This window comes from Blennius ocellaris, assembly GCF_963422515.1.
Source record: "Blennius ocellaris genome assembly, chromosome: 7".
NCBI classification, from domain to species: Eukaryota; Metazoa; Chordata; class Actinopteri; order Blenniiformes; family Blenniidae; genus Blennius; species Blennius ocellaris.
In genome coordinates, this window is record NC_137656.1 from 23282416 (window position 1) to 23295411 (window position 12996).

General features: G+C 46.0%; 2 protein-coding genes across 4 annotated transcripts in view; both read right to left on the reverse strand.

Annotated features, from left to right (window-relative positions):
* Positions 1-924: 924 nt before the first annotated feature.
* Positions 925-5986, reverse strand: tbx16 (T-box transcription factor 16; the record flags this gene model as incomplete). Its single annotated transcript, XM_080499210.1, has 9 exons — positions 925-1363; positions 1453-1660; positions 1746-1834; positions 2057-2127; positions 2200-2346; positions 2471-2635; positions 2999-3101; positions 3193-3349; positions 5815-5986. The coding sequence occupies 9 exons, from the start codon at positions 5984-5986 to the stop codon at positions 925-927; spliced, it is 1551 nt and encodes a 516-aa protein (XP_080355336.1).
* A 2677-nt stretch (positions 5987-8663) lies between these two features.
* cabin1 (calcineurin binding protein 1) overlaps positions 8664-12996 on the reverse strand; it is a 36186-nt gene continuing 31853 nt past the window's right edge. For 2 of the 3 annotated variants that reach the window (XM_080499840.1, XM_080499842.1), the window contains 4 exons: positions 12614-12866; positions 10555-10713; positions 10207-10406; positions 8664-10119 (listed from right to left, as the gene is read on the reverse strand). In XM_080499840.1, the coding sequence (XP_080355966.1) occupies positions 9973-10119; positions 10207-10406; positions 10555-10713; positions 12614-12866 (759 nt within the window). In that variant the 3' untranslated portion in view covers positions 8664-9972. Of the gene's footprint in view, positions 10147-10206; positions 10407-10554; positions 10714-12613; positions 12867-12996 lie in introns of all 3 variants that reach the window. The other variant, XM_080499841.1, reaches the window with a different exon arrangement.

Genomic DNA, 12996 nt, shown 5'->3' on the forward strand with positions numbered 1-12996 from the left:
TGCTCCCGCTGGCCCAGACAGTTTTACAATACACTTATTCATTCAGTAAACTTGTGGAATGCAGATGAAATTCTCAAACAGAAAACATAAATCTTAAATATATAAAATATCCGTTCATGAGCTGGGCTCAATCAGCAATTCTGCTGCTTTTTATTCGTATGGCAGAAGAGAAAAAAACCCCAATTCAGTTTGACCTTCAGATATATATATATATATATTATATATATATATATATATATATATATATATATATATATATATATATATATATATATATATATATATATATATATATATATATATATATATATATATATATATATATATATAAATATTAAAGTAAATAATTGTTGTGAAAGTTTTCTGGAAAACCAAAATTGCAAATAAGTGAACACTGTGTTACAATCTTAAGTTGGCTAATTTAAATCTGACTGTGAAATTACTGAGAAAGAAAGAAATGGAACAAAATGGGTACCACGATATCAAACCATTCTCCTTTATGGATTTATTCACAGTTCACATCACAGCATGAAAACAGAAATACGGTGCACACTTTACTTGTCTTTTTTTTCTTTTCTTTTCTTTTCTTTTTTACAAAAATAATATATACAACTGGGTGCATGGTGCAGAAAATACAAAATAAATAAACAAGAATAATGACAATCAGTCAGCCTGGAGTTCCACACATCAGCTGCACTCAGCACAATAAATCCCCCTGGTCTGAACAGAAGACAGCAACAGGCAACCCCTTTTACTTTTACTTTTATTCTTCCACTTTCCAATTTTCATTCCTGCTTTTAGCATCTGGCCTTCAGCCTCGTTGGGGCATGCAATCTCACAGCTGTGCGCGCCGGACCAGATGTGTGACCACATGTTTCAGCGGCGGCAGCAGCAGTGACCCTTCCTCTCAGTTCACGCTGCAGATCACCAGCACGAGTAAGAAAACAGTGGATACTGGCTCCACTCGGCCATGTTGCCATGGTGATACCCATGGTGGACGGCCTGCGTGGTGTAGTCGGCGGTGAGGTGGGGAGGAGGGGGGTACTGGGCCGGGCCGGGGCCGCTCCACTGGCCCAGGTGCTGCTCTGAGCCGTAGGGGCCATAGATGTGGTGGCCGATGACCCCGGGCTTCCCACTCTGGCTCATGGACATGTTGAGCACTCCGCTGTATTCCTGCGGCCCGGGGAGGGCCTGGGGGCCACAGTGGGACGGACCGATCTCCTGCGTGCGGAGCTTGGACGACTCATGGTCGGGGACGGTGGCGACGTCCGGAGCCCTCGACTCGAAGCTGCTGCGTCCCGACCCGCTGGCGCTACTGCCGATGCTGGAGGAAGGAGACGGCGACTTCCCGTACTCGTGGAACCTGGCCAGTAAAAAGAGAAGACGGTCATCATTGCCGTCACAGAAACACAGCGGCCGAATCACTGCAGGCAGGATTGTACCAGTACTCACTTGTACGGGTGGTAGGAAGCTGGCGTGGGAACCAGCTGCTCCGTGTTGTAGATTTCTCTGGCGTCCGCAGGAGAGCTGGTCGCCACATTGCTCTCCCGCTCGGCACCCCACGGGGAGTAACGCTCCTCTTTAATGGCACCCGCAGCTTTCTTTTTGGGGAGCTCCACTTCCTCCCTCTCGAAACCATCGTACGACGAGGCGCAGAACTCTGACAGGACGCAAAATCGTCAGATGAGGTTGGGAGCACAAGACCAGCAGGAATGGCTGCAGAGTGACGGGTCTGACAGGAGTACCTGATGGTCTGTCCTCCTCGGAGTCTTTGCCCAGAACGTCTGAAGACTTGCTTCCTTTTTCCAGGCATGCTGGGCTCTTGTTTGCACGCCTACAAAAAGAACACGGAGGTCATTACCACAATTCTACCATCAGTACCTTGATTGCTAAAGACACAGTTCCACAAAAACCAATAAGATTTAGAAAGTAAATCAGTCTCTTCTTTCAGCCTTTACCTTAAATTCCCTCTTCCTCCTGCATTACGAACCTCCTCTTCTCCTTTTGCATGAATTTGACCTTTTACTGTCTGAGTAAATAAAAACTATTCACCTACCTTTTCTTATTAGTTCCCTCGTCCCGGAACCCTTTGGCGAATGGGTTGTGGTCGATCTTCAGCTTGGTAATCTACAGGAGAAGGGAGCTTGATCGTCACTCGTGCGCTGGTTCTTGTGTTAGTTTGAAGTGACAGAAGCAGACCTTGGTGTTCTGGTATGCAGTGACTGCAGTGAAGGACGTCTCAGGAAATGTAAAGGTCTGGAAAACACTCCAGCGGACGCTGAAGAGGTCGTCTGCCTGGACGATGTGGAAGCGCGGGTGGTAGCGATGCATTGAGTGCAAAATGATCTGCAGATTGGAGGGGGGGGGGACAAAACATTGAAGTCTGTACTCAGGTGTCGCCAGGAACATTCAGTGTGTAAATGCAAACTTTCTTTATATCTCCCTTTTTTTAAAAATTGTTCCTACTTACGTGTCCATGCTGGTCGAGCGTATTGTTGGTGAGCTTGAGCTTGAGGAAGGAGACGGATTGCTTCATCCAGTGGCTCCCCGGGGCTGGAGAGTCTGGGTGGAGGTAAGTCCTGCAAGGCGGCTGAGGCTCCGCTTTTCCTGCCACCTCCCACTTCTCTTTATTCCACTGGAGGAAGGAGACACACGGTCAGTCTGTCGCAGAGCAGAGCGATTTACAGACGAATCTTCATGTTCTTCCCTTCCACCTACAGGGGAGAGTGTGATGGCCGGCCACTACCACCCACCGAGACGGGGGGTAGTACAGTGGGTTCCCAGCAGGGGATAGAAAAACAGGAAGAGATAGCGCCCTTTGATGTACACTGTTAGGAGAGGGGGGTGATAAAGAGGGGGTGTTTTGTCTGGGGTACTTGGGAATACCTACATCCATTTTGCTAACTAAGTGACTGAACTAAAAGTAAATGGAAGCTTCTTGATATTCGAGAACAAAAGCAAATATTGTTTCTGTTTGATATCAAGGCTGGGGCTTTACCTTATATCTGAATCCGTCCTCAGGAACCATGTCGACCAATAAGATATATTTGGCACATGGAATAAGGCCGGAAATATTCACTTTACAGTGTGGGAACATTCTCCTGTTGAAATGAGAAAGAAATGACAAAATGCAGCAAAAGTTACCCCAAAACATTGCATACAAGAATACACAAAACCGTTTTAGTCCTTTACCTGCCCGATTTAGTGATAATCATCTCTGTTCCTATTTCATGGAAGGTCTTCCAGAGTTCAGGGTCTTCCAGGTTCATCCTGATGTTGCTCTGCAGATACGCATCAGGGCCGGCAGCCGTGGAGGACGGAGGAGGGCCACTGAAGTTGGACTTCAAGTCTAAAAGAAAAGAAAATGTTACTTTGCTGGAAGTAATAAAGTCCTCAGGATAAAGTGGAATGCAGGGAGAAAAAAAAAACAAAACATGCAAAATTGATTCAAAACATTGAGGGGGAAACTGAATCATAAGTTGTTTGAAATGCGAGTTTAAATCTGGAGAGAGCCCATTTGTGCCCACCTCTGATGGACTGCATTCTTCAGGTCCAGTAGCAGCACAAGTAGAGCTCAAAAGGTCTTTGCATGAAGGGTCGAAATTACAATCCAAGTGTCAGCGAAATCCAAAGTGTGTCTTCAGCTCTGCTTTGCCTCCTCGGCGTCCTGCCTCATGTGTTTTGGGGTAAAATCCCGGGGCTTAGGAAGTCAGATGGTCAGTCGGCCGCGTCGCTGCAGATTGTTGTGGGATGCTTCAGTCCTGCAGCACGAGGTGACCATGACTTTTAAGGAGAGCCCTGCGGTAGGTGGGGCCAAGAGAGCCATTGCCTGGCTTTTGAAGTGGCACAATGATGAGTCGGTGTCCCGCTGTGATTGGAGGGTGCTGGAAATCAAAGAGACTTAACAGAGCCTTGATACCGTCCCCACAGGAAGGGGGATGGAGGAAATGCATCTTTATGAACTGCAAGGAGACTTTAAAACAAACATGGATGAATATGACTGCAGATCAGGTTTTGTGGCGACACCGGTCTGTATAAATGTCCACGAATCTACTCTGTCTCTCACAAACACACACACACACACAAACACACACATGCACACACACACACTTGAGATTGCCATTTAGTGTGTTTGTGCAATGTAGTAAATGCCTGGTAAGATTCATTTAACACTTCTGAGAGAAATGCAGTGGAGGGCCCATTTAGACAGGCTGACGTTCTGTCGTGTGTGCAACCAGCAAATCATCGTTTTCTGTAACCTTTTATCCTCTTCAGAGGAAAGTGAAGACTATAGGTCAACATTTATTTATTTATTCATTTGAATGTGTGTCAAATAAAACTTTATAAACTTTTGGTGTTCTTGACATATAAAGGAAAGTGGGAGGGGAAACTCAGTAAACCTATAATGGTGTGATGATAACATAAATTCCCTTCTGCAGGTAACTTTTACCTGAGGGCATCCCCCCCCCCCCCCCCCCCCAAAGTCTGCATGCTCCACAGGGAGTGGTGTGTGTGTGTGTGTGTTTGTAGGTGGGGGGTTGTGTATTGAGGTGTCTAGACAAGCCCATGCTCCGATAGATAATCTCATTAGGCTGGTTTCCCTTGAAGGAGCTGGTTTCTCCATGTGGAGAAGGACCTGTGTGTAGGCAGACAATTAACAGCCAGTTAGCACCACATGACCAAGTCGGCCCTGAATGGGACAGGAGGAGTCGGAGAATAAAGATCCAGGCAAAATCCATGGGTGTCACCATTCATGAGTCCGTCTCTAACCCTACATTGTACCACGTCACCACGGGGAAAACACATGCTAAATGCTACAGGTATTAGCATGGGGGGGGGGGGGCACGCATCGGAAACAGCGGCCACCTTCCCTCGCTTCCACTGACATGAAAATCTGAATTCCACATCTGTTTTCTAGCACAGACACACCACTTCCACTCTGGTTCCGTATTCTCCCGCCTGCATACAATGGGCTCTGTAGGCGCAGCGCTCTCAGCCTCACACACACAGGAAACTGCAACTGCAACTGTATGGGCAACAAGTTAGAGAGGGACAACGGCGTGCAAATGTTGGACTGGCTTTTAAAAGCAACGTGTGACACAGAGAGAGGGTTTTAGGGTTTATGAGACGACAGGGTGCTCCGTAGAATCAGCTCCTAAGTGAAGACGAGGCGCTGGAAGGCCTTCCCGACAAAATATTGACCGGCTCGTTTCAGGCCCTTGGAGCGGGGGTCGATGTGGAATAAAAAGGAGTCCATTCAGCATGTAATGATGCACTTAAAGATGCAAATATGGCCGTTGGGTCGGCCTCCTCTCCTCCCCTGTGGACCCCAGGAGCACAACGCTGGCCTTGACGCACTGTGCCGTGGGTTTTTACATCCTCTTCATGTGAAGTCACTTGTTGTGGAGGAGTTATTAATCACGGCTTCAGTGTCAGTCTCTCCACTTTGCAACCGGCCGGCTCCTCTGGGCCTGCGTGGGAATCTCCTTAAACTAGTTCACATGGCTGAGAGGTCACACTGCTCTGTCTCTCTCTCTCTCTCTCTCTCAGGGGGGTTGTTTTGGAAGAAGGAGTCACTCCAGTTCAGCAGATCAATTCTCCCTGGATCACTTGTGCTCCAGCAGTGGGGGCGAGCGTGTCGGCGTTGGAGGGAGAGGTGTACGTTTCAGCAGCGGCAGCGTCAATCCCATTACACAGTGAGTGTGGAGGTGACAGGTGTGACTAGTAAAGGCCTCGGTACTCTTCGGCTTTCCACACATATGACACATCAGGGAGAGAAGTCATCTGGCGTCCATTTATGACATAAACGCTCACGTTCGGAGTAACTCATCGATATGTTTCGTGCTCGGCTGCTGACCCTCCACTCCAGCGTCACCGCATTACAGTGACTACTGTCCGATTCCACCGGGCCCCCGCTTCCTCCGTCCACTTTGTACATCACCTCCGGCCGGGACGCTCCACCTCCCAGGTGTAAGTCTTTGGCCATTTGCTTTAACTGCGCAGATCGCTCTTGTGCTCAACAGTTAACAGCTGCCAATATACAGCCAGGGCCAGGGGGATCAGACGGCTCTCTAGCAGCCCAATAAAGAGCCCCCGGAGTGGACTGACGAGAAATCTCACACCTTTCGCTCACATTAGCCATGCAGCATGCCCTTTTGATGCTCAATTGGCCACTTTGAGGGGTTTGTAGAGATAGCAGGCCCACGAGCAGAAACAACACGATGTCACAGGGGAGAGAAACGTCTCCACCCGACAGCAAGTTGATTTATCCTCTCAGCATCTTGGGTTGTGATAAGAGAGAGAAAAATAATCATTTCATCACTTCAGTGAATTCAAACATAAACTGTATTTTCTCCACACGAAGCCGTTTTTCTTCATGGCTGATACCAGTTATTCAAGTGATGGTGAAGAAGCCTTATTACAGTGAAAGCCCACACAAATCCTCCAACGCTCCAGTGCTGAATTCAGAAACGCCTCCATCTAATACGAGTTTGTGTGTCTAGGGGCCGGGCAGGCTCACATTTGGTCCACCACATAAGAAAACAAACCTCAGATCTAGCTTGCCTGGCAAAGGGGGCAAATGACAACTTCACAGCACTTCATAAGAAACTCCTGGAAGTTGCTAATGAAGACTAATGACTTCCCTCGTGTCGGAGACTTCACACCAGCGTGCACAAGCCCTTTGACCAGCTCCAGCCAGTGTGGTCAGCAGGGTGGTCTGCCAGCTGCTGCAGGTCCGGAGCTCCACGGAGGAAGGACGGTTACTTGAGGAAGAGGCCGTTACACATCCTCCAGTCTACACTTTCAATTTTTAAATTGTTGGTTAAGAGGCTCCTTATGAAAGTTAAGAAACTTTCCACATTGTGTTAAAATGTGTGGCTTTAACAGTCGTCTTCTCTTGACCTTTAACACTGAATGAACCTCCTCTCCTTTATGAAACCTGACTGGATCTGCTTGTGGTGTCAAGATTATTAAAATATCTACATTATTGACACCATCAAAAAGACTTGCTGCCATGAACATTTAACTTTCCATGGATTAAATGGCTGACACAACATCAGATGTTAAAATATGAAAAGGTCAATATTCAATATATGGAAATTTAATGGGCTGAATATTTACAATTAGCACAGTTTTTGTTTAAAAAGTACTTTAACTGTTACTGTGATCATGCCATCTTTAATGCAAAATACAGGAATGTTTTAAACTTTCATTTAATGATATTCTATCATAGAATAAGCTCCTACTTTTCCTATACATTCTTCTTGTCATTTATATTATGTAGTAGAAACCATATATTATAGTGTTTCTAATCAATGAAGTTCTGTGTCTTTTATTAAACAATGCACATATATAAGACAAGTCACAAGTTTGGCTGTACATAGTGTATGAATATTATGAATTCACTGGGGAAGAAACTAAAGAGTATTGGCAGCAAAGTGTTTTTACCAGTGAACATTATCTCTGTGATGTTTCTGCACAAAACACGTATACCCATAATCAAAATAGCGAGCACGGTCACGTTTTCTATGCCTCAATTTTCTAAACCACTTTACCGACTTCAGGGTTGCAACATTGATGCCACCATAAGTGTTGTTTCCCATCTTCTACACCCACGTCATCCAAACTGCGGCTGCGCGGAGACGGCGCTCATCAGAAGCTGGTCGTGAACAGGGACACACATTCACACCCAACTGCCAATCCAGGGTCGCCGGTGAAAAGACAAGGTTATCCAGACGGCGACAGGAAGACGGCGTACCTGGAGAAAAACTACGTCCAAACGGGCTCCGGGAGAGATGACGGTGACTCTCAGGCCCAATGGACACAGAATGTCAGAAACAGGGCGGCTCAACGCAGAATGTGACAGGAACCTTAGGCCTTGTCCACACGACAACGCGGTTTCATGCAACGATCATCCACACGGCGTTTTTGGAGCCCGTAATTAAAAAAGGGAAAGAAAGAAAAAAAAAAAAAAAGGGTTCCAGAGTGGAGAAAATTGAAAACGCTGCCTCAGCTTCGTCGTGTGGATGGACAGGACGCACATTTGCTGGAAACGAATGTTTGTGTATTTGATTATTATTTATTCTAAAGGTTTCATTTCGAAAAAAGATTTTTTTGATTTCAAGTTTAGCCTCCACACTGAAATCGTCTTCACAGGCTGTAAATAAAACAAGTTTACCTTGATGGAGGTTGTCTGCTGCCGTCTGCATGTTTAGCAGTGAAACACAGAACTTTTCATAAACGACTGATTCAACTTTAGCTGAAGTTTAGCGAGTGAATCAAACTGACCCAAACCGATTGATCTTATATTTTAAACTACAATAGCATTCATTTGCATCGTGTAGAATATCAGAGGAAAACAGAGGAAAACCAGGTGGCGCTACGACACCAGCCTTCAGGCCTTCCTCTAGGTCATTTCCAATTTTCTAAATTCATATTAAACATATGAACACTACTCAGTGAAAAGCATTGGCTGTTTAACATTAAGCATTCTACATCTGAATTATTGTGTCGATACTAAAATAAATGAATAAAAGAGTTCCTGGCTGCTATTAAGAAACAAACTATAGATATGAATAGGCTAGAGGCAGTTTTTGAAAATGTAATGTGACCAAACCAAGTCTTATGAGATACACAATGAAAAGAGAAGCAGAAACTTGTTTCTCAAATATATTTTTGGTTTGACATCTATAATGCGTTCAGTCCAGACAGAGACGCCGGCCGCGCTAAAGCCTGGAACCAAGTCACCTCGTCAGCTGCGGTACATTCCACAAGCTCAGCAGAACAATAGAAAAGTATCTTACACTGGAACAAAAAGCAAAAAAAAAAAAAAAAGAAAGAAAAGAAAATACAAAACAATTTCTTTTATCAAGGGTGATAGTTTACAATTATTGTGTTGCTTTAAAAAAAAAAAAATAATAATAATTTTTAGACAGGCTTTCAAGAAACAATCTTTCTATTTATAGAAAACAATCTGTAAAAAACATTCGGATGTCTTCCTCTGAGTTCAGCTAAATTTGTCACAATTTCCCCATAATGACTTAAAAGAGAAGGCATCAGTATAAGAGTCTTCATCAGCACACATTTAAAGTGACCATCAACTTAATACTTAAACTGTCGCGCATGCACACAACCTCGCCAGCTCAATTCTCAAACCATCACAAAGATATTTGGATTGTGATATGTACAAAAACTAATTCCCAATAAGTGAAAACCTCCACATCACTCGGATCAGTGCTGGTGACAGAACGTCTCCTGGTAAGAACTGTTCTTCTTTAGCTACAAATGCACATGAAATCTTTTTTTTTTTTTTTTTTTTTTTTTTACAAGAAACACCACGTGTACAAAAATAGCACAAAGCTAAGTGCAAACTGGGAGAAAAAAAAAGAAGAAAAAAAACCCAAAAAACATCCCGAACGTTTAAGTGTAAACATTTCCAATCTGCTACAGGTTTAGAGGCTGAGGCCCATGAAACCCACAAACCTGGGCTGCAGCTGATTGTCCTTGTGAGTCTCCTTTGTGCGCGCTGGAATAGAGAGGAACGTCTCATGCCAAAGTAAACTATTGAAGAGGAGGACAGCATGCTGCTGCGCCGTGGAGACAGACGGTGAGCCACATAGAAAAGATGCATAAACGTGGGCCTGGCCGGCTCCAGCTGGACGCAGGAGGGCACCGCGGGCCGATGGGTGATATGCACGGACGGCACATAGCGGACATGCTGCGAGACTGAAGCCAGGACGGCGCGTCTCACCGGAGCACACCTGGGGAACGACAGCCAATGAAAACACTGCATCTTATCAGCCGGGCAGCGCTCGGTTCTTTTTTTTTTAATGCACGTGAGGAAGCGATCGCATCGACAGAGACGGCTGTGGTGGTGTGAACCATTCCTGTTTAGTTGTTGTTGTTGTTATTGTTAAGACACGGGGGGAGGAGGGGGGGGGGGGGGGGGACACGGGGTTTGGTCTCAGACGCTCAGATGTCCATGTAGTCGTCCTCCTCGTCCGACTCCTCGCTCTCCAGCGACGACTCCTGACTGGACGTCTCCTGCACCTCCAGCGCCGGTTGGCTCAGAGTGTCCTTCTTGACCGTGGCTGCAGACTGGGAGGACAGGATGACGTTCTGTACGGGAGCAGACAGCAGGGGGCACTGTTGAACGTTAGACTGGGACAGGGCTGGAGCGCAGACGTTCAGTTGCAGGGAGCATACCTTAAGTCTTTGCTTGGTTTCCTCTGAGATGCTGCCTTTGGGAGAGAGGAGAGTGGGCGTCGGAGGCGTCACCGTGATTTCTGGCGGGAACTTGGTGACTGTGGACGGGATGAAAAGCTTTGGCATGTTGGGCGGGACGCGGGAGCGGATCCGGCTGGGGTCTTGAAACTTGGACTGCTCGTCGCTGGCATGCTGCTGGTCTGAATAAACGGAAGAAAAACGCAGATTATTAAAGACCAGCGACTGTTCGAGGCGGACGAACGCAATTAAAGACGCAGTGGGACGCATCCGTCCCTAAATTCAGTTCCAGTCGTTTCAGTTTTGACCTTTTTTATCGGCAGCTCTGACCTGGACAAGGCTGAGTGCTGCTACATGTGGCCGTTTCTTCCTGGAACCAGGACGCTGCAGATTCTTGCCCCTGGGAAACGGTGGCCAGTTTCATCTGTTGACAAAGGTGTGACTCTTGCTGTCGGTACAAAAGCCCCTCGGACGGCTCCTCCCGCTCCTCTGTGGACCCGGAAGGAACAGTTTGCTTGATTAGCCAAATGTTCATGATGCTTGTCTTCACAAATCACAGAATTAAATCAGATGTGCTGCCCGAGAAAAAAAAAAAAAAAACCCTGCACAAGTAGAATCTTCTGAATCTGAAATTTGACGCTTGTTCTCTTTGGACATAATTTAGTAGAAAACTTAATATATCTAAGAACTGTTGAACAGAGACGGAGGGACGGACTTCCATCAATGATGGGTTTTTTTTTCTCCTTTCTACAATCAATATGTCCTTATATAATTTTTTTCACATTAACGGGCACAAGTAAAGAAATAAAATAATAAAACAAATAAAAACGTCTTGGAAATGTGACTTCATTGGAGCGTTGTTCATGAGGCAGGTATTTGCAGGGACTGTATGAGTGCAGAGAAAATCCCCCCAGCAGCTTAACACTGGCACAAAATATAAAATCAAAATGATCCAATATGCTTTCAGACTTCTCTCATAGCGTTGCCTAGGAAACCGTTACATAATAGATGTGCAGGGCTGCTTGTGTGTGTGTGTGTGTGTGTGTGTGTGTGTGAGAACATAGTTTTGCATGTTTCCGCACTAAAAGGTGGTCCGACTCCAGGAATCTGTTCAGGGATCAGTACAACCTGAAAAGGAGCAGCAGCTGATGGAAACACCTGCAGAACGACTGGATGCCAGTCGGTGTCTCTTGTTGACGATATAAAGTTGGTCGTAGTTCAAATGAAATTGTTCCAGGTGTTGAAATACAGTAGACTCCTAAACTGGAATACAGCTTGGTGAATATGGATGATTCTGGCTGAAAGAGCCTTTTTCTTTTCCTTTTTAAACGTTTGGGTTCTTGATAAATTCTTTGACAATGTTATTTCACTTATTCTTCCATTAATAATATTGGTATTTATTTAAATCACAGACGCTTGAAACTCGACTCACGGTGGGTTTGATTGGGTTGGAATCCTTACGGAAGCATGAAGAGCATCTAAAGTTTACAAGGTTGCAGCTCAACAGACACTTCTTGCATTCATGAGCCTGTTAACAGCTGATAATACTTCATGTTACTGCTTTTAAGTGAATGAATGTCACTGCTCCCTGGAGAAACGCTGACTTTCACTTGTTTACAAAGTTGCAGTTAAGATTGTTTTCTTTTTTTCCTTTAACACTTTAAAAGTTACAACCGTTTCCAGCAAAGACATAACAAGAGATTAAAACAGCTAAACTAAGGTGAAGTTCTGGAGAAACACTCAAGCCACGTGAATTAAATAGCCCCTCTTAACGAGTCATTATTAGACTGAAGAGAAAGTGACTTCACACACAACAAGAGATGTTTTACTCAAAGACGTTGGCTGCTTAATGAAAATGAGTACAACTAATGAGAAGCAGTTACTATAATTTGAGGAATATGCAACAAGACATGTATGTAAATTGGACATTCACGGCCACTGCCTGAGCCGCCATTTCTTTTTCCTACTTCATTAGATTGAGATCACCAGAACCATCATAGATGGAAACACTCAGCTGCATATTTAGGTAGTAAACATGACATAAACTGAATATTCATGGCGACGTCAGCAATGGTTATGTCAAAAAAACAAACAAAACTGAAGCCCATGGAAGCAGACAAGCAGCCACAATCTGGAGAACACCGTTTTCTAAAACTCTTGTTCAGGGACTGACAAAACCCAAAAGGCAAAACATAACCAGGCCAGCGTGGGCTGTTATGTAACAGACCAGTGGAAGTCCACAGGCGCCCCCTGCTGGGCACATGCATGAGGAGCATCATGAACTCCAACTGGCGACTGTAAAAACTGCCATCGAAGCTGCGAGGGCTTTGTACCGCTGCTCTGGACACACGTGGCGCCCCGGGACCCGTGTGACGAGACGTGTGTGTACCTGTGTGTGGCAGGAAGGCCATGGCCGCGGCCGAGTGGCCGGCCGCTCTCCGCTGCGGCGGCTGATCCTGGAAGCCTGAGGTCGGAGGTCGGGGCAGCTTGCTCAGCGGCTCGTACAGTGCTTTGGCTTGGCCGTCCTGAGCGGGCGGCGGGTGGCAGGTGGAGTGGCTGAGCGGCGCCGGCAGGGCGGCGGGGAAGAAGAGGTCTCGGTGATCCTTGGCGTACTTCGGGGTGGTCGGGGCATCGCCTGCGGACTGTTGTGGGGGAGGGGGGGGAGGGGGCAGAAGAAGAAGAGCGGGCGTCACGAGGAGGAGCGACAGTCGACAGCACTGCACTCTAACAGCCCACATCAAGATTACCAGCCAGTCACGTAAGCAGTAATGA